The sequence below is a fragment of the Muntiacus reevesi genome, chromosome 1 (genome assembly GCF_963930625.1).
Source record: "Muntiacus reevesi chromosome 1, mMunRee1.1, whole genome shotgun sequence".
Taxonomy (NCBI): domain Eukaryota; kingdom Metazoa; phylum Chordata; class Mammalia; order Artiodactyla; family Cervidae; genus Muntiacus; species Muntiacus reevesi.
The window spans coordinates 158976768-158999413 of record NC_089249.1 but is presented as its reverse complement, the minus strand read 5'-3'; the positions used below and the strand labels follow the sequence as shown (position 1 = coordinate 158999413).

The 22646-nt window shown below is 37.1% G+C and overlaps 1 protein-coding gene across 4 annotated transcripts in view; it reads left to right on the top strand.

The window, feature by feature from the left end:
- MAST2 (microtubule associated serine/threonine kinase 2) overlaps positions 1-22646 on the top strand; it is a 205195-nt gene that overhangs the window by 81752 nt on the left and 100797 nt on the right. For all 4 annotated transcript variants that reach the window (XM_065913949.1, XM_065913941.1, XM_065913930.1 and 1 more), the window contains exon 4: positions 9999-10030. In XM_065913949.1, coding sequence (XP_065770021.1) covers positions 9999-10030 — 32 coding nt within the window. The remainder of the gene's footprint in view (positions 1-9998; positions 10031-22646) is intronic.

The following is a 22646-nucleotide window of genomic DNA, read 5'->3' as shown; positions in this document are numbered from 1 at the left end:
GCTCCTGACCTCAGGATACACCCACACTCAAGTGTGAATAAGCGGAGCTAAAACACCATTATGCCCAGAGCAGTAGTAATGGTACATTTGCTATATAGGAAAGGAAAGTTTTTGTGCATCCCAGCAGAATGCTTGCTGCCAGAGGAAAAACCTTGTATTTGGGGATAATGGTCCTTTTAAGGCCACCTAATAAATGGTATAAAAGTGGATTTCCTTTGTAGGTAATGGCTTCCCCTCCTTCCCGTCCTGAAAACTTAAAGAAAGAAACAATAAAAATCAGTCAGTGGAATAGCTACCATCCTGAAGACAGTCAGTAAATAAGCGATAGCATATTTTTTTCCAGTAAAAAAAATTTTTTTTTCCATATCCTTTTTCCAGTAAAGCCTCTTTTGCTGACATAATTGCATTTGACAGTTTCCATCAATATAACTCCAATGAGCAAGACCCTATGTGAGCCTTATAATGATGATAGTGATAATAAAATAGTAAGTAGCATTCACTTACATTACTTGATTCAGATGTTCATTTGGTACCTACTAGACCAGGTTTGTGCTGGGTACTAGTAATATAATTGTGAGCAAGACTGATCTCTCCTTCTCCTGCTAACAGTCAGTCTGAGAAAACAGACAAACAACTACTTGCAGTAAAGAGTTGGAATTAAATAGAGGTAGGCTGAGGAACGGAGAAGCCAATGGCAACCCACTCCAGTACTTGCCTGGAAAATCCCACAGACAGAGGAGCCTGGTGGGCTGCAGTCCATGGGGTTGCTAAGAGTCGGACACGACTGAACAACTTCACTTTCACTTTTCACTCTCATGCATTGGAGAAGGAAATGGCAACCCACTCCAGTGTTTTCGCCTGGAGAATCCCAGGGATGGGGGAGCCTGGTGGGCTGCCGTCTATGGGGTCACACAGAGTCGGACATGACTGAGGCGACTTAGCAGCAGCAGGCTGACGAAACTGTGTGTAGGGAAATCTTCTCAGAAGAAATGCAGTTTAAGCTAAGGTCCAAGAATGTATAAAAAGACCAAAGGAAAAATCAGAACTATAGCTGTAAAGCCCTAAAGGTGTGTGTGAGAGAGAGTATGGCATATTTAACAGATCAAAACTCCACCAAGCCTGAGAATTGTGCCAAGATGATAGAAAGGAAGACAATAGCAGCTAGGTAGTGCCCTCTAGGCACTTTAGACTTTAGACTAAAGGGCTGTAGACTTTATCCATTGAAGGGTTTTAAGAAATCACCTAGTCATTTCTGCATTTTTAAAAGATCTTTCTGACTGCAGTATTTGTTTTGTTAAATTCATATACTGTCACTTACAAAATAGATACTTATTACATGATATTTGCATTAATAGGGCATTAGGAATCAAGGGGGACAGAACTACAGTGAGGTCATTTGGGAGGGTGTTACTGGATGACGCTGGCTTGAACTAGTGGACATAGCTGTGGAAGTAAAGTGAAACTGACAGACTAAAGATTGATATTTTAGAGGTAGAATTGGCAAGGCTCAATGAATAATTGGATGTATAGGTTCAGAGAAAGTGAAGAAGCAGGAATACCTCTGGGTTTGATGGTACCGTCACTGAAATGAAAAACAGAAAAAGGGCAAGACTGAATAGAAAGATAAGTTGAGCTATAGTTGTAAAACTATATACAACTATATAGTTGGAGAGAGATTTGGGATGAAGATACAAATCTGTAAACTATGTGTAGAGAGGAGTGTCCCCAGGGAGAGCTTTAAGGACCATCAGCATTTAAGCATCTAAGATATTAAAGAAAGAGGCTGCAGATGTTCAGAGGCAAAACAGGGGAATGTAGTTTAATGGATATAAAAATCACTCAAGACAGAAGAATGAATGATACCGTTAGATGCTACTAAGCAGTAAAGTCTGGAAAAGAAGTGGAGTGAGGGGGAAAAACAAAAAAGGGAGCTTTCTTGGTGACTCATATGGTAAAGAATCTGCCTGCAATGGAGGTAGACCCGAGTTCGACCCCTGGGTCCAGAACATTCCCTGGAGAAGGGAATGGCTAACCACGCCAGTATTCTTGCCTGGAGAATTCCATGGACAGAGGAGCAAAATGATGAAGAGGCTGCAAATGATAAGAGGTAAAACAGGGGAATGTAGTTTCATGGATAGAAAAGTCATTTAAGACAGAAGAATGAAAGATACTGTCAGATGCTACTGAATAGTCAAGCACAGAAAAGAAAAGGTACACTAAAAATGTGGTGAAGGTTTTACATGAAGACCATTGATAACCTGGCAAGAATGGCTTAAATGGGTGGTAAGGAGAGTGAAGGAAAAATGGGGTGCTACGGTCTTGGGATATCTGCATTGCGTTGAAGAAAATAGGAGGTGATATGTTGGAGACAGTGAATGTAGACAATTCATTCAAGAAATGTGACTGTGAAGGAGGAAAAAACATAAGCCTAAGTTGTTGAAGAGAGGTGTGTAGTGATTAAGGGAGATTATTTTCTTATATCAAGGTGGGATAGACTTGAATGTGTTCAGAATGCGCTAATCAAAAGATCAGGAAGGATACAGGGTCCAGAGATAACTACTAGTAGGTTCGAGAAGGCTGAATGGAATAGGCTTCACCAGAGGTTGTAATGTATTGTCAGTTATTACCTCGTGCTTTTTAAGAGTAAGTGATGAGTCAGAGAATTTATGGTTATTTGCCTAAATGAGTGCTTTTCTTGCCTTAGCCAGATTTCCTGATTAGGCAGCTTTCCTCCTCAGCCTGCTGTGAATATTCCCTGGGAAAGGGAGGTTAGGGAAATCATTGTTCCTTGGACTACCTTTATCTGATTGGAGACCTTACCTTGTTCACTTTGCCTTAGGCCTGTCTTTATGGACAGCTTGGCACCGAAAAGTACTGATCTGGAGCCCTGGGCATCCATCTTGCAAATGTAGGCTTTTGTGTAGGTGCAAGAATTGGTGAGGATTGGAGAAGGGATGGATTTCCATGGATTCATTTCCTTATCTAAAAGTGATTCAGAGAGGGGCACATAGGCATTTCATAGAATTTTTGTTTATTGTTTGTTATTCTGTAGTAGCTCAATCATGTCTGAATCTTGGCGACCCCATGGACTGAATCCCACCAGGCTCCTCTGTCCATGGGATTTCCCAGGCAAGAATACTGGAGTGGGGTTGCCATTTCCTTCTTCAAGGGATCTTTCTGACCCAGGGTTTGAACCTGCATCTTTGGTGTCTTCTGCATTGGTGGGCAGATTCTTTACCACTGAGCCACCAGGGAAGCTTGTTTACTGTTACTACCCCCAAATATATTAATAAACCCACCCCATGTCACCTATTTAAACTATTCAAAAAGCCAGAACTGTCAGGTAGATTCAAAGAATGATATTCCCAATTTTATATATATTGTTTCAGAAAATAGAAAGAGGACACTCTCCTAGCACATTTTATGAGGATAGTATAACCATGATGCCAAAACCAACAAGACAACTTGATAAGAAAAAGTACATAGCCTAGTTTTATTTGTTAATGTAGAAGCAAAAAGTCCTAAATAAAAGCCTCCAGACCCTAGATGGTTTTATTAGTAAAATAATACCAGTCTTAGACAGACTTGTTCAGAAAATAGAGGAGAGGCAGGAAGACTTCACAGTTGGTTTTAGGAGGCTGGCATAATTGTGATACCAAAATCTGACAAAGGCATTATAGTAAAAGAAAACTGGAGGCCATTATCCCTTATGAACATAGGTGTAAAAATCATTAATAAAATATTAGCAAAAATAATCTTATGGCATATTTGACAAAGTTCAGTTTAACCTAGAAGTGTAAGATTAGTATTACCCCAAATACTAACCTAATTAGTATTAGTAATACTAACCTAATACTAACCTAATCAAATATTACCCCCACATTGATTCAAAATGGATCATGAACCTAAACATAAAGGATAAAACCATAAAGCATTTGGAAATAAAATGTAGGAAAATATTTTCTGCCATGGCACAGGCACAGTTTTCTTAGACAAGATACTAAGCACTATTAAAAAAGAAAACTGGCAAGTTGACCTTCATCAAAATTAAAAACTTTTGCTCATAAAGGTACCACTTAAAGGAATTTCCTGACGGTCCATTGGTTAGGACACTACGTCTCCACTGCAGAGGGTGTGAGTTCGATCCCTGGTCAGGAAATTAAGATCCTGCAAACCACATGCTTCCCCCCACCCTCACCCAAGGGAACAAAAAGACACCAATTAATAACTTCAATAGGCCAGCCACAGGCTGGGAGAAAATATTCATCAAAATATCTAATAAGGACTTATATCTAGAATATGTGAAGACCTCTTCTACTCAATAATAAAAAGATAAACAGTTCACTTATAAAGAGGGCAATATATTTTATACAAGAATATGTACTAATGAAAAAAAAAAAAAAAGAATATGTACTAATGACTAATAAGCACGTATGCTCAACATTCATCAGGAAAATGTCAGTTAAACTCACAGTGAGATACCAATACACACTCACAAGAATGGTTAAAATATAAAATACTGATGTCATGTAAGTGGCATGAATGTAGAGCAATTCTTATGTTATTAGTGAGGGTAATCTATATTAGCTGGAATGTGAAGCAATAGAAACTCCCATACATTGTTAATACAAGTATTACATAGTATTAATACAATCACTTTAGGAAAAGATCTAGTAGTTTCTTATAAAACTAAACATACACCAATCCTATAACCCAGCAATCACACTTTTATTTACTCAAGACAAATGAGATACATGCCTGTTGAAAGACTTGTACAGGAGTGTTAATAGCTAAAACCTGAATAGCATCCAAATGTCCATTAGTAGGAGAAAGGATAAATAAAATATGTTCTATTAGTATGATTGGATATTGCTACTGTTACATGCAGGAACATGGATGTATTTGTGAACACTGTGCTGAATGAAATAAGCCTTATATAAAAGGGTTCATACTTGTGCAATTCCATTCATATGAAGCTCTGAAAAAAAAATCTATGGTGAAAATATGGGAATAGTATTTGCTTGGGGTGAGGGAATAGTGGTTTATTGGGGGTTTACTCAGAAAATATATGATAAAACTTTCTGGATTGATGGAATGTTCTATACTTTGGTAGGGATTTAGGTTACCTGAGTGTATACAGTATCATACTTACTGATTGGTATACCTAAGATTTGTGCAGTTTAGTGTTTGTAAGTTTACCTTAAGAAAAAAAAATCAACATCGTGAAACAGTTGTAAACAAATACTGGATTCTAGTTAATGATATACATGCTGAAGTATGTGCTAACGTCCATAGTCTACTTTGAGATGCATTAAAAAAAAAAAAAGGAACAAAAAAATACCGGTGGGTAGATGGCTAAATATGTGACAAAGAAAATAATCACAAAGTTTTAACAGTTGTACAGTTTGGATTGTGGGTGTGTATATGGATGTTCACTATACAAATTTTGAGAATTTTTATCTCCCTCCATATGTAAAAATAAGTTCCAGGTATATTCACAGACTTGGTGTAAAAAGTAAACCTATAATCTTTTAGAAGAAAATATAAGTAAATATATTCATGGCTCTGTGTGTCAGGGATATATTTCTTATATGTAAAAACATAACATAAAGGAGAATGATAAAATGGATGGTATAAAAATTAAATTCTTTGGTTACTCCATTAAAAAAATAAAAAGATTAAGAGGACATTTTCAATGAATATAATAAGGAGGTCAAACCAGTCATTCCTAAAGGAAAACAACCTTGAATATTCATTGTTAGGACTAATGCTGAAACTCCAATACTTTGGCCACCTGATGTGAAGAGCCAGCTCATTGGAAAAGAGCCTGATGTTGGGAAAGATTGAAGGCAAAACGAGAAGAGAGTGGCAGAGGATGAGATAGTTAGATAGCATCACTGACTCAATGGACATGAATTTGAGCAAACTCCAGGAGATAGTGAAGGACAGAGAAGCCTGGAGTGCTGCACTCGCAAAGAGTCAGACACGTCTTAGCTACTGAACAACAGTCCGCAAATAATTAGTATCCAGTATATGTCTGGTGAATGCCTATAACCTGATAAGAAAAAAGAAAATCTAATAGAAAAATAGACCGGGGATATAGACTTGGCCCTGTGTCTTGGTGGGTCCCGCAACCATAGATACAGATGGCTGACTATAATGTGTGGTGTCATTTTATCTAAGGAACTTGAACGTTCATCTGCAGGTTTTGGTTATCTGCTGGAAGTTCTGGAATCAATTCCCCACTGATACCAAGTGAACACTGTAAATAGGTAATTCACAGTTGAGGAAACCCTAATGACTTAACCATATAAAGCATTGTTTAGCTTCACTAGTAATTATGGGCAATGCAATTTAAAACCATATATGATAGGATCACAGCTATTAGATTAAACAAAATTAAACAGTCTAACAAATACCAGGTATTGGAGAGTATGTGAAATCGTTTGTTCGACAAATACTTTTTAAGCATCTATTATACTACTTGCCAATCACTGTCCTAAGTCATTGAGATGCGTTAGTAAATAAAACAGACTAAGATCCTTGTGCTCATGGAGCTTAGATTCTAGTGGGTAAAGGCAGAAAATGAACAATAAACATAATAAACAAGTAAATTATATAGTACGTTAGAAGTGATAGGTGTATTGAAGATGTGTAGGTTATAAAAGTAGAGTGGAGTAGGAGGGTGAGGGGGGTGGAAAACAAGTTGTAATATATAGAGCTATCAGGGTAGTAGGCTTCATTAAGAACTCAGGTGAAAATTGAGCCAAGAGATTTGAAGGCCATAGGGGTTAGCCAGGGAAATACTTTGGGAAGAGGAGCATTTTAGGCAGAGTGTGCAGATAAGCACAAGGCTTTAAGGCAGAAGAATACTTGATGTGTTTGGCAAACAGTAGAGTCCAGTGTGGCTGGATCAAGGTGTGCAAGTGTGCACTGGAGAGTGAAATTCAGAGAGATACTGGGGAGGGGAGGAGGGTCATCTAGCTAGCTCTTGACTTTTATTCATGAATGAAATGGGGAGCCACTCCAGGATTTTGAGCAGGAGTGTTGTGATCTTACTGACCTTTAAAAGGATCACTGTGTTATGTTGAGACTAGACCATGGAGGGGTAAGGATAGAAGCAGGAATGGGTTACCAGTTGGGAGACAGTTGTGAGGCTGGGGAGAGGACCATCAGTCCTTAGATCACAATGGCAAAACCCAGGAGATTCTGTAACTCATTTAACAGTAAAACATGACCTCATTTGAACTCTTCTGGTGACAAAACTGAATTGAGAGTTTTTAATCAAATTTATTGTTGTCCTCATATATTTAACTGGACAAATTTTGATGTGTCTGATGTGTTTTGTTGGTGACCTAGTCTTTGTTGAGGGTGTTTTATATTATACATGTGTGTGTGTGTGTATGTGTGTGTATGTGTCAGTGTGTATATGCTATTACCTGTTCCCAATTCTGATTTCTGAAACATGACTAAATCTAAGGTTTTTCTTTAAGAGATTGTAAGCATTTGTCTTTGGAGACAGAGAAAAATCATTTTATTCTGACTGTATTTTAAATTTAAAGCACTTAAGAATTCCTGTTGGATGAGATGTGGTGTGTGTTAAAAACAGGAGTCCAGATGCTCAGAGTTTTGGTCTGAACAGCAGAAGAAAAGAATTACCATCGTCTGAGATATGAACAGGCTGTGGTTGGAGCTCGTTTTGGTGGAGAGGACATGTTCAGTTTTGGACATACTGGATTTGAAATGTTGAGAAGGCAATTGATTATTATAAGTGTCAGGAGTTTGGGAGACAGGTTTGGAAAGGAGAACTCTTAGAAAGTGTTGGTTTGGTTCAGTTCAGTCGCTCAGTTGTGTCTGACTCTGCGACTCCATGAACTGCAGCACTCCATGCTTCCCTATCCATCAACTCCCAGAGCCTACTCAAATTCATGTCCGTCGCGTTGGTGATGCCATCCAACAATCTCATCCTCTGTCGTCCCCTTCTCCTCCTGCCTTCTATCTTTCCCAGCATGAGGGTCTTTTCCAGTGAGTCGGTTCTTCGCATTAGGTGGGCAAAGTATTGGAGTTTCAGCTTCAGCATCAGTCCTTCCAATGAACACCCAGGACTGATCTCCTTTAGGATGGACTGATTTGATCTCCTTGCAGTCCAAGGGACTCTCAAGAGTTTTCTCTAACACCACAGTTCAAAAGCATCAGTTCTTTGGTGCTCAGTTTTCTTTATAGTCCACCTCTCACATCCATACATGACTACTGGGAAGACCATAGCTTTGATTAGATGGACCTTTGTTGGCAAAATAATGTCTCTGCTTTTATACTGTCTAGGTTGCTCATAACTTCTTCCAAGGAGCAAACATCTTTTAATTTCATGGCTGCAGTCACCATCTGTGGTGATTTTGGAGCCCCCAAAAAATAAAGTCTCACTGTTTCCATAGATGTTCCCCATCTATTTGCCATGAAGTGATGAGACTGGATGCCATGCTCTTAGTTTTCTGAATGTTGAGCCTCAAGCCAACTTTTTCACTTTCACTTTCATCAAGAGGCTCTTTAGTTCTTCGCTTTCAGCCATAAGGGTGGTGTCATCTGCGTATCTGAGGTTATTGATATTTCTCCCGACAATCTGAATTCCAGCTTGTGCTTCATCCAGCCCAGTGTTCCTCATCATGTACTCTGCATGTAAGTTAAATAAGCAGGGTGACAATATACAGCCTTGTCGTACTCCTTTCCCAATTTGGAACTAGTCTGTTGTTGCATGTCCAGTTCTAACTGTTGCTTCTTGACCTGCATACAGATATCTCAGGAGGCAGGTAAGATGGTCTGGTGTTCCCATCTCTTTAAGAATTTTCCAGATTGTTGTGATCCACACAAAGGCTTTGGTGTAGTCAATAAAGCAAAAGTAGATATTTTTCTGGAACTCTCTTGTTTTTTTTGTGATCTGGCGGATGTTGGCAGTTTGATCTCTGGTTCCTCTGCCTTTTCTAAATCCAGCTTGAATATCTGGATTGGAGGGGAAGGTAAACTAGTATCATCATTTTGGGAGCAATTTCTAATGCAATTTCTGACTCAGTTCATGCCACATCTAAGTGTATACTACCAAGATACTTTTTATACTTGTGGATGACAAAACACATATAGTTTGTTTATAGGAGCATTGTCTTGCTGGAGAAGAAAAACATGGAAAGAAAATTAAGTTTCCATTTACTGGAGGAACAATAAATAAATATTATAAAAATTTATGGATTGGACCACTGTACTCTAGTTATATGAACTAAAGTGAAATATATTCACATGGGTGAGTCTCCTAATTATAGTGTAGATTGATGTTAGCTGATGAATATATGCAGTATTTTAAGTATATAATTAAAAAATATATAAAACAATGCTAGTAATTATTTAAGGATATATATATAATAAAAAATAAAGACATGTATGGAAAAGATAAACAAAAAATTAAGATAGTTGTTAAGTAGAGACTAATGAGAGGTAGGACTTGATAAATTTGGAAAGCATGTCACAGGGGCCCAACTTCTATTGTAGGGGTCATTTCTCATGCCAGTGGTGTGTATCATCATCTCTGTTGTATTATTTTCTATAATTTATTTGTATAAAATATTTTATAATTAAAGAAAATATTCCATTTCATTCCTTTCATGTCCATGACTAATGATATGAATCCTTCACAATTTATCAGCAGTTGATGGCTGGCCCAGTGAGTACCTGGAATCTACACTGGCCTGTTGGTTCCATCTAGTGGTGAGATTGCTGGAAGTGTTCTGTGAACATCAGCAAGTGAGAATGAGGAGATGATAGTTAGCCACACTGCTTAAATGTTATTATTTCACTAAAATTTAAGAGACAAAGGAAGAGGTTATTTTTTAGAGCTAGTGAGTTTTTGCCATTATTAAAATGGTGCTATATCTTCTAGGACGTAGAGCACAGACTTCTAGGACCGAGCTGGACTTTTCTTTCTCTCTAACCCGTGTTTGTGTTTTGTTTTTCAGAAGGAGCTGAGCCTTCCAAGAAGAGGCAGCTTGTAAGTAGATGATGATGATGATGATTGCGATTATGATCTCCTGCTTAGGAATCCTTCCTGGGGACTGTTTTCAGTATCACTCAGAGAACTCTTATTCATGAGTGTATTTTTCTGTGGCCTCTTTTCTGGGCCAGTGAAACCAGTGGGCCAGCCAACTTCTCTCACTAGGTCAGCTCTTCCACTCTTCCTCATCACTCCCTACTCCAAATCCTCTCCTCTATGTCATTTTTTGTCTAACATTTGAGGGAAAGCCACCAATTAAATACCCATCACAGTCTTATGTTTGTGTTGTGGAGTTTATTGAGTTTAGTTGTCATGCTTTTGAGAATTGTAAAATTGAAGCTCTTAACATCTGCTCTGTCCCATAACATAGTACTAGGGGGAGGTCAACAAGTTGAGGCAAACAAAAGCTAAGTTTGGGATCGTTGGAATAGGGCTATTGTTTACCTGTTTGTTCTATTCCGGCTTCTGGGCTCAGGGAAATTCATTAATGATCTTTGTCCCAAGATTTTAATTTCCAATATTTTCTTGGCCTGCTTTTTCTCTCAAGAATTCTTTTAGGGGTAGTACTGCAAATTTGGCTAATCAGGATCATTTAGAATGCTTATTATGCAGATTAGAAACATACATTTAAATGATAAAAAGCAGTTAGAATGCCGATTCTGAACTTATATAAATTAAAATCTCCATGTTGGGGCCTAAGAGCCTATATTCTTTTGTACCTGCACCCACACCTACTGTGATTTTGCTAAGAAACCAAATTTGAGAAACAATAAGGAAATAGGGCTATGTTAAAACAATGGCTTTGAAATTTTTCCTTACAGAAATACATGAGACATAATTATGGAGGAGGACACAATGGTATTCACATATATTTATTAAGTATACTTTATACATCGTACACGTTTAAAAATGTGTGAAACACATGGTTTTTCTGTTACTGTCATTCTGGACTTTTGCTTTGCAAAAATGCTCTAATGATTAAATTGTCCTCTGAGATTCTTATAAAGTCCTTTTGGCTGCTTTATGAAAGTTCACTGTGATTTGATATAAAGAGACTTGAGTTATGAGTCAGAAAACTCCTAGGGGTCAGTCTTGGCTATGTCACTTAATTAACTTTGTAATGTAGAGGAATCGCTTCATCTCCTCAGTTGCTTTATCTATAGAATGAACATTTTGATACCTGTTTTATTTCTTTTTTAATAGTTATTAGAAAGGCAATATATGTGATAGTGCTTCATTTTTTAGATTTAGTTTAAGTGTATGTTACTTTCAGAATTCTTATAAGTAGATTAAATTTGGATATATTTTATTGTTTAAGAGTCACCTTTCTGTCTTTATTTCTTGCAGTGAATCTCAGTTCTAGGTTCTCAGGTGTCCTGAGTCTTCTAAAAACTGGGCAAGAGTGCTGCCAGGACTCTTAACTTGATGCACTTACTGATGCACTGAGTGGGTACATATAACTGAAAGAGAGTGCCTTTTCAGCGTCACATTCAGCAAATATTTGTACTTGGCGACTTTCCTATTATTTCTGGTGTTTTTTTATCCTTTAGGTTCCTTTTCTTTGGAAATTCTCTGAGCTTTGCCTTTGCTTCAGGTTAGGTGAAATGAAAGGCCTGAGGTTGGTCACTTCTTTCAGGAATGTATACCTCTAATGAATAGTTTGCAGAGAAGGAAGGATATCCTGTGAAAGTGATTTTTGTTTGAAACTGGAGGAAATTTTGGATCAATTTAGCTTTAGAGACATTTCTTGCTTTTTTTAGTGGTATCTAAAGTTAGACCTATTCTAACTACCTTTAAATATTGCCGTGCCCAAGTGTCTTGGAGGATCTTAGTTCCCTGACCAGGGATTGAACTTGGGCTCTGACAGTGAAAGTACTGAGTCCTAACCACTGGATCGCCATGGAAATTATCCAGAAATACTTTTTAATACTCTAACTCACATTTAAACAGTGGTTCATTCAGTAAATTCATACTAATACCTGCTGTTTGTTGGGCACTGCTCTAAGCTCTGAGGTTATAAAATTCAATTAGATACATTTCTCTATTTTGGGAACTTAGAGTTAAGTTAACCAGAACAATAATTTTAAAAAAATCATTAGTATTAGAGGAGTAGAAAGAATTTTGCTCTGGAAGAAATGTTAGAAACTTGGATGCTAATCTACAGTTTGCCACTAACAAGTTATATATGGTTTTAACAGGAACTATCATTTCTAGGCTTGAAATGCTTCACTTGTAAATGAAATGACTGGTTTATCTGAACTCTGTACTTAGTCATCCTCCCAAATAATGGTAGCTCATGATACCTTTTCTGCAGAGAGCTGGGCCTGTCTTTGTACAGAGTGTGCAGTAGATGGCAGAGGATGACTTAGCATCTTCAATAGAGAAATCAGGAAAGTAAGGGTACCTTACTTTTTGTATGTGGTCCTGGTAAGGGTCTGATTTCATTCCTTTGAATGTACATAGCTGTTGTCCCAGCACCATTATTGAGTAGTTGTCTTAGGTTTTAACAAGATCAGTGGTTGCTCAGACTGTAGGGAGAGCAGGAGTGAAAGCTGGAAAATAAGTGAGGATACCATTACAAAATTCAGTCAAGATGATGACTACTTAGCCAGGCTGGTAGGAGCTTAGATGGTGAGAAGTGAATGGATTCTGGATATATAAAAGGAGAACTGACAATATTTGCTGATAGTTAATTTTGGTATATGAGAAAAAGAGAGAGATTGAGTTGATGGTGAGGTTTTAAGGCTGAGTAGGTAGATGCATATAGTTGCCATTTACTTTACAAGATTGAGAATATTGTGAGTGGAGCAGGGGTTTTTTGTTGTTGTTATTGTTGCTCTTGGGATGGGTAGGCTGGCGGTTTTTGGAGGAATCGCAACTTTGGTGCTTGCTTGACATTCAAGAAAGAGTGTTGATAAAGAGATTGCATATGTGAATCCTGGGGACCAAGGGTGAGATATGATCTGGAATTATACATTTAGGGATTGACAGCATATATTAATAGATGATAATTTAAGTTATGGGATTGAATGAGATAAGCTACTGAAATGCTACTTAAGTGTAGTCAGCTGACAGGTGATGATCAATGAACTGCTTTAGTAAGAAAGTTTAAACAATTTGACATTGTGGTGACCTTCAAGCGTTTGATCATTTTTCTGTTATTTTATATTTGGTGTGTTTTGCGATGATGGAAATTTCACTTGGTCCTTCATCACAGCTAGTTTGAGAAGCACTGACCTGTTGAGTGAATGAATCTAGTCAGAAAAGAGATCTAAGACTGAGCCCTGGGCCTCTTCGGCATTTACTTATTAGGAGACAAGGAGAATATGTCAATCAAGAAGCCTGAGAAAGAACATCCAAGTGAGGTTGCAATAAAACCAAGAGAGAGTGGTGTTTCCAAAGCCAGAAGAAAGTGTCAAGGCTATGTAAAATGACAACTAAGAATTGATTTTTGAGTTTAGTAATAGGGAAGACCCAATTAATGACCTTGGCAAGTGACATTGATCAGAGGTGAGTCCAAAGCTTGATTTGAATGGATTTTAGACAGAATAGGAGACAGTATAACCTCTGTACTATTTGTATTTTAAAAAATGTCTAATTAAAAAAAAAAAAGTCTAATTTCAATCTAATGTGTGAGGAAGCAATCAGAAAATCTCAAATTGAAGTGATGATCTGTAGAACTGCTGGCCTGAACTCTTCAAAAATGCTGAAGTTGTAAAAGACCACAAGCACTAAGGATATGTTCTAGATTGTTGGAGAAGAGAGGCCTGGTGAATAAATGTAGTCCTTGATTGATTTTTGGTTGGATCCTGGATTTTTAAAAATAGTTGAAGGATATTATTGGGACAATTAAGGAAATTTGAATGTGGACTTTTCTTTTGATGAAAAGGTGCCAATGTTAAACTTTGTTAGTGTGACAATTTTGTGGTTGTTCCTTGTTCTTACAGCAAGGACATTAATTGTGGAAGTACTTGAGAAAGGAATTATTATGATGTTTATAGCTGACTTTCAGATGAGTCAGTTATTTAACAAAAAGTGTGTGTGTGTATGTGTTAGCGCAAGAGAGGGAGTGAATGAGAGGAAAAGAGAATGGAGGAAAAAAAGCAATGTAGCAATATGTTAACAGTTGTTAAATGTAAGTGAAGCATATACACAGTTTCATTTAATTATTCTTATTTCTTTTCTGATATTTTGGAGAGGAGGTAGTCTATACTATTATTTCAAAGTGATTTGCTGAAAAGAGGATTTTAGAAATTAGGTGATACCTGGAAAGGTAATGGAGTTGAGTATTTTTCTCTCTTTTCAAAGTATAAATAGGAGATACATCTTGTTTGTACGTCAGTGAAATTATCCAGTAACCAAGGAGCTGTTGATGCAAGAGTAGAGAGAACAACTTCTGGATTATTCTTAAGTAAGCAAAAATGGAGGCCATCTAAATACATGTGGAAGTATTGGCCTTAGACAGGGGTGTTGACAATTTGTCCCTAGCAGCCTCAAATACCTCATTTTATTTGTAAAAGATTATGCATATAAAATGTATGGCATAGAACCTTCAATTTAGCATTCAACTATTTGTTATTGTTAAAGTGTTTAGTGCAATGCCTATTTAATTAGTAGACTTTGAAAGAGTGGTAGTTGTTTATTACTGTTTTTATTATTAGCAGGCTATAATTACCTGTTAAAAACTGTAAGTTCTTCAGAAAAACAAATTGGTAAGATCCTAAACAAAGTTAAATGAGCAATAGGGTGCCTTAGAAAAGTCACAGGCTATTCATGGTTGGTTTTGGTCACATTAGGAAGAGAATAGCTAAATCCCAAGATGAGGAATGAGAACATCCAGGCCTACAATGATACAGACTTTGTTGGGACAAGTTGGTTATGAAAGTTCTTTTTGCTTGGCTCATATCATTTATTTTAGATGTAGCTTCCTGAAGTAAAACTGTTTTCATTTTTGGAAAATTATGTCATATTTAAACCCATCGGGGTATTAAATTTTTTTTTATTGCATTAAAAAAATCTAGTCTAGAATATCAGACCTATAGAGCTGATAACTTTGTTGATAGTGTACATATCTGTGGCAAAATAATTGAAAGAAAATGAAGTTCTAAAGCTATTTCTACTTGTTTACCCAAGTCATAGGAATATTGCATTTTGCTTTTTTCTCATTTGAAACAGCTCTGAATGACTTCCCTTGCCTGGGTCTGTAACAGAACCCCCTCTTAACAGTTCCTATCAAATAGGATTTTTTTTGGTTTGTGAATCAGCACCAATATCTAGGCCCTATTCTTTTTTTTTTTTTAGGCCCTAGTCTTAGGAGCTCAGTGTCGGTAATGTTCTAGTCTTTAGTTACCCAGAAAGTTAAATTTTCTAATACATATTACAACTCAAGGTAATTGTCCTTATATTTCTTGAAATGTTTTTATTTCTTTGATGCTGTGAGCAATCAATAGAGATAAAGAACAAACTGTAGGGGTGAAAAGGTAGCTACAGCACCTGTCATAGTGTGTGTGTTGCTATTGGTAGCCTTTATTAAACTTGAGTCCTTGAGGATAGTTACCTTTGCAGTGTTGACTTACTCGTTTGATCAGTGGACTAGGACATCAGATACTGGATGAAAGTGGGAGAGTCAATTCTTAGGTAGGTTGATAAGAAGTCTGTGGTCTCCGAGGAGGAGAAAGGAGTCTGGGGCTCTTGAGGAAGAGATAGGGTTCTGAAGTTGTCAAGGAGGAGAAAAGGACAATCATTTTTTTCTTTAAGCCCAGAGCTGATGATTGCACAACAAAACAATTCATCTTGCTCAAGGATATGTTATCCCTTAAACTCTGTTCAATTCATTTCAATTCAGTCGCTCAGTCGTGTCCGACTCTTTGGGACCCCATGGACTGCTGCACACCAGGCTTCCCTGTCCATCACCACCTCTCAGAGCTTGCTCAAACTCATGTCCATCGAGTCGGTGATGCCATCCAACCATCTCATCCTCTGTTATCCCCTTCTCCTCCTGCCTTCTATCTTTCCCAGCATCAGGGTCTTTTCCAGTGAGTCAGTTTTTCTCATCAGGTGACCAAAGTATTGAAGTTTCAGCTTCAGCATCAGTCTTTCCAATGGATATTCAGTACTGATTTCCTTTAGGATGGACTGGTTGGATCTCCTTTCAGTCCAAGGGACTTTCAAGAGTCTTCTCCAACACCACAGTTGAAAAGCATCAATCCTTCGGGTCTCAGCTTTCTTTATAGGCCACCTCTCACATCCATACATGACTACTGGAAAAACCATAACTTTGACTAGACAGACCTTTGTTGGCAAAGTAATGTCTCCAGGTTTGTCATAGCTTTTCTTCCAAAGACCAAGCATCTTTTAATTTCATGGCTGCAGTCACCATCTGCAGTGATTTTGGAGCCCCCAAATATAAAGTCTCTCACTGTTTTCCCATCTATTTGCCATGAAGTGATGGGACCAGATGCCATGATCCTAGTTTTCTGAATGTTGAGCTTTAAGCCAGTTTTTCACTGTCCTCTTTCACTCTCATCAAGAGGCTCTTTAGTTCTTCTTCACTTTATGCCATAAGGGTGGTGTCATCAGCATATCTGAGGTTATTGATATTTCTCCCAGCAATCTTGATTCCAACTTGTGCTTCATCCAGTCCAGTGTTCCTCATCATGTACTCTGCATATAAGTTAAATAAGCAGGGTGACAATATACAGCCTTGATGTATTCCTTTCCCAATTTGGAACCAGTCTTTTGTTCCATGTCCAGTTCTAACTGTTGCTTCTGGATATGCACACAGATTTCTCAGGAGGCAAGTCAGGTGGTCTGGTATTCCCATCTGTTTGAGAATTTTCCACAGTTTGTTGTGATCCACACAGTCAAAGGCTTTGGCATAGTCAATAAAGCAGAAATAGATGTTTTTCAGGAACTCTCTTGTTTTTTTGATGATCCAGTGGATGTTGGCAATTTGATCTCTGGTTCCTCTGCCTTTTCTAAAACCAGCTTGAACATCCAGAAGTTCATGGTTCACATACTGCTGAAGCCTTGCTTGGAGAATTTTCAGCATTACTTTGCTAGCATGTGAGATGATTGCAATTGTGCAGTAGTTTGAGCATCCTTTGGCATTGCCTTTCTTTGGGATTGGAATGAAAACTGACCTTTTCCAATCCTGTGGCCACTGCTGAGCTTTCCAAATTTGCTGACATATTGAGTGCAGCACTTTCACAGCATCATCTTTTAGGATTTGAAACAGCTCAACTGGAATTCCATCACCTCCACCAGCTTTGTTTGTAGTGATGCTTCCTAAGGCCCACTTGACTTCGCATTACAGGGTGCCTAGCTCTAGGAGAGTGATCACAGCATCGTGGTTATCTGGGTCTTGACGATCTTTTTTGTATAGTTCTTCTGTGTATTCTTCCAATTTCTTAATATCTTCTGCTTCTGTTAGGTCCATACTTCTGTCCTTTATCGTGCCTATCTTCATATGAAATGTTCCCTTGGTATCTCTAAGTTTCTTGAAGAGATCTCTAATCTTTCCCATTCTGTTGTTTTCCTCTATTTCTTTGTATTGACACTGAGGAAGATTGTTTTTTAATCCTTGTTATTCTTTGGAACTTTTGTAAGTGACAAATAACAAATAGATTCAAGGGATTAGATCTGACTGACCGAGTGCCTGAAGAATTATGGAAAGAGGTTTGAGACATTGTACAGGAAGCAGTGATCAAGAAAAGTGACCATCAAGCAGTGACCATCCCCAAGAAAAAGAAATGCAAAAAGGCAAAATGGTTGTCTGAGGAGGGCTTACAAATAGCTGAGAAAAGAAGAGAAGTGAAAGGCAAAGGAGAAAAGGAAGAACCTTGCTATTCTTTGGAACTCTGCATTCAAATGGGTATATCTTTCCTTTTCTATTGTTAGTTCTAATCCTGTTATCTTAAAATATATATTGTGGGAGTGGGTCTGGTAAGACCCTTACAACCTTGAGACATTCTTTTGATTTACTGTAATAACCAATTGAAAAAGTATATAGCTCCCTTGCTAAGACTAGCGAGGGGGGGCACTCTCTGTCCCCCTTCTGATGTCTATGTCAGAAGCTTTCTCTTTCCCTTTTTATGCTTTAATAAAACTCTGCTACACAAAAGCTCTTGAGTGATCAAGCCTGGTCCCTGGCCCGAAGCTAAATCTTCTTCTTTGGAAATCCCGAATCCGACATCATTCACCATAAGCTATCAAAAGTAAATGCCAGGTGTCTGCAATGGTAGTCAGTGGGCAGGGAAGACTTCCTGAGGCTCAAGGATTGGATGTATCAAACTTTAGCCCTGACATGTGAAACAGTATCATGTACTTTCCCACTCTGATGCAACTTGATGGTATTTGTCTAGATGAATGCTTCAGGAGAATGTGCTAAAAAGAGGTACCACCTGCTACACATTGTAAATCCTTTGTGTGTGTCAATAGTGCCTGGTATAAGGCTTTAGTTTCTCTGTGGACTTTGCAAGTCAGGAAATTTTGATACCTGTAAGAACTTTGAAGGCCAGAGTGATAGCTTTGTGTTACATTTAATAGTCTATTTTTTAAAATTGAGCTTATACAGAAAATGGTCTTACATACGTTCTCTACCTCTCCAGTGGGAAGGCAGGGATTGACAGAGATTGGAAGGAATGGAGCAATTAGTAGTAGTAATTTCCCAGCAGGAGCTATTTTGTTGTTAAAATATGAACATGGTTTGTCAGTGAGCCATAAGTGTGTGGACATAAGACCTAAAAATGGAAAATTTGTGAGAACTTGTATGTTACTGTTATGTTGAAAGTAGTTATTCTGATCATTTGCACATTGCACATATATATCTCTTGACCTTGCAACTACTATAATGTATTTGAATATCTCAAAGTCTTCTTAGCATTAACATTTATAAAACCTAGGTCTTCTCAGAAACCTACTCCTCTCTCATTTTCTAGCTTACTAAATGGTACCACTTCCTCAAGATAGAAAACTTTGTTATCCTTGTTACCTTTCTCTGCCTTATTCCAGCTCCTTTGTATTATACTATACCTCTAAATAGCACCAATTCCTTGTTTCTACAAGCACTTGTATGCCTATATAGTCCAAGCTGTTGTAATCTGTTGGCTGTGCTATTCCTGTAACTTCTAACTCGTCTTTGTCTAGCATCGCTTACCCTCCAGTACATGCTCCCATCATAAAATAGGCAGAAAAAGCTTTTTAAAGTACAGATTTGATTATTTGATGTTTATTTAAATTCATTTAGTGTGTATTTGTATTACTCTTAGGAGTAATACTCTTAGGATCACATCTGAACCTCTTGACATGGCCCATGAATAGTTTTCCTGTTTTTGTCTCTGTATTTTTCACAGTGTGTTCTCTGTACCTGGAATGATCTTTTCTTCATCTATACCTCCTACTTAGTTTACATCTCACTTCCTTATGAAAGGCTTTTCTGATCTAATCCATACCTTGCTGTCCCTAAGTTGGGTTTTCCATGATGTACTTTGATTAAACCCTCTACTTTCCCTTCATCGTTCTCACAGAAATTGTAGATGAAGAATTATTTGTCTTTCATCTCTCAGTGGGTTATCTATTAGTCTGGTTGGGTTGCCATAACAAAATACCATAGGCTGAGGGCTTAAACAACGGAAATTTATTTTCTGATAGTTCTGGAGGCTAGATGTCCAGGATCACAGTGCCAGCCTGGTTGGTTTCTAAAGACAACTGTCAGAAGATAAAACTGGCTTGCAGATAAAAAGCCATTTTCTTACTGTTCTCACTGTGTGCTTACATGGCCTTTCCTCTATGTGTGTATGTGTGTAAGGGTGGGGAGTGTAGAGAAAGGATCAAGGATTGAGTTCTTCCTCTTCTTATAAGGTCTCCAGGCCTATTGGATTAGGCCCCCCCACCCATTTTGAGCTCATTTAACTGTAATTAGCTCCTGAAGATCTTATCTCCAAATACAGTCAGTCATTGGGGAATTAGAGCTTTAAAATAGGAATTTTGGGTGGGGGACACAATTCAGATCATAGCAGATGTAAGCTCCATGAGGTCAAGAACACATTTATATGACCTATGACAAGAATATAAATGAAGAGAGAAATGTGAAAGAGTTTTAAGTAAAGCTAATAAACTGTAAAATAAAACATGTTCTATCCTTCTATCTTGAGAAATACAGTTTCATAATAACAAATAACAAAAAAGTGTGAAACTATTTTTTAAGGTGTTAAATATTTTATTAATATTTAATTTAATATTATTATTATTATTCATAATGAGTATCAGGCACACGTTGTGGCCACTTCAGAAGAGAAATGAAAAAAAGGACAAATTTGTAGTAAAGAAATATTGAAATATTATAAGTGGTTACAAACCTGGATACTTCTATGGGGAGAAGGGAAGTCAGTTGAACCTATACTATACAGAGCTTATTTGCATTTCTATAGAAAGGAACTATTTTGTATTGCTGTCAGTTGTCTGTAATCTAGAGAGTTGTAAAATAGCACAAAGGCAATAAAAGGCTAGAATCAAATAATTTAATCTCTAAACAGTGCATAGTTTTCAATCTGAAGATTATTACTATTTTTTTTCTTTACTTACACCAAGTTTTCTCACTGTCTTTCTCTCACTCTTGATTAAATCAGTCTCAAATACTATTCCTGATCATAAAACAAGGTTGGTCTCATTAAATTTGGCCTAGTTTTTTATACAGGGATAGCAATAAGATTAATTTCCTGTTTGGCCTTCTTAAATTTGCTTTTCTGGGAATTTTATAAAGAATCTCAGATAGAACTTTTAAAAGCCACTGTTATTTGTATTTCGAGGCTAGAGAGCCAAGCTTAAGAAATTCTTTGTCAGACTTCATCTGTAATACCTATGAATTTGGGTGGATTCTTCTTTTTTTCAAGGTCCTTAAAAATGTCTTAAGGGTCTTGGGTCTGCCAGGAAGTGACCTGCTGGACCCTGTAAAGGTAGGTACCAGGCCCGTTTTCTTGAGAGCATTTTTTATGTATTGAGTCCAAAAATTCAACCATAATTCTTTAAAAGTGGCCTGTTTTACCTGATTAAATAAGTATCATTCTCAAATATGACATTTCAGATAAACTCTTAGTTGCATAACCATTTTTTACAATTATGTTTTAAGGGAATTCAGTAAGTAAATTTAGTGAGACTTTCTCAAATCTCATTGGAGTCAATGAGAATCAGATACAATTCAGAAATGTTTCCTTTTACAAATGCATATTATTAAGAATTTAGATAGCTTAAGAAGAAAGGGTAGGCTTCCTTATATACCCAGAAAATAGTCCTTAAGACAATATTCCAAACAAACTATGGTCATCCCTCCTTAGTTCATTCACCTTAGTGTAATTAATTTTCATTTCACTAGATCTTAGATTAGTAGTCTGCTTCTTGACTAAAAAGAGTTATGGAAATTCTGACTCAGTCCACTGCAGTGGTCTGAAAGTTTTCCGGTTGTCCAGGTGATGGCTTGAGAAACCTGTACCCAAAGAGTCTGCTCTTTGAAGTGTCGATAGTTTGAAATACTACTACAGTCCTTTTCCAAAGAACTCTGAAACAATTCTTTGTTGAAAACACAGACTTTGGCTTTTAGTTGATTGTAAAGCCTTGAACCTAGCATCAGTGTAAAAAAAAAAATCTCTTGGTCAATGACAGCTGTGGTCAGTTTATTATTGACAGTTTTTAAATGTGAATGGTGTGATGAGAGTTTATAACAAGAACAATCCAACTAACCAGGGAATTAAGTTGTGTCTGTAGCATACAAAATAAGAATCATAAAATCAACTCAAAAACATTTTTAGCAAAGTGTCTCTAGGGGTGGTTTTTTCAAAGAAGACAGTGAATGTTACATCTGATTTATAAAATGTGAATGAACATAGCTTTTACAGAGGAAAAATTTTTTATATATAATATGTAATAATCTTTTGACAGAAAACATGCCAGGACTAAACTACAGATATCAAGTAAAAAGATTTAGTAATACTGCAATAAATGGTAGGCATTTATCAGTATACATTTATAAAATTCCATTGGCCTAGAAGAAGCTAGATTTAGATTTTAAAAGTAATGCTTTTAGCAAGTAAGCATTTTAAGTGATAACTGAAATTAAGACTGAAAAAACTAAACTGTTATTTCCTAAAATCTAGCAAAACACTGTGAGGACTCATAAACAGGAATACATTATGGGATAAATGCATGCTCAGTCACTCAGTTGTGGCTGATTCTTTGTGACTGTAGCCCACCAGGCTTCTCTGTCCATGAGGTTTTCCAAGCAAGAATATTGGAGTGGGTTGCCATTTCTGACTCCAGGTTATGGGATAAAAGGGCATTGACAAATCTCTAGAAACTCCCCATAATTATAGTTTCTGGAATATTTATATTCATAGAATTTTAGCTGTATAAATTTAAACTAGGGAAAGCTGAGCATCTTTTCTGATTTGACAACTTTTTCCATGAAACTCATCAATAGTAAAATGTCAAATAAATAAAATAAATAAATAAAATAAAATAAAAAGTAACACGGTTTTGAATAACCTCAGCTTTTCCATGAAGAACCTTATTTTGTTTTCTTAAATAATTAAGGACATAATAAGTCAACATAAAGTGAAGG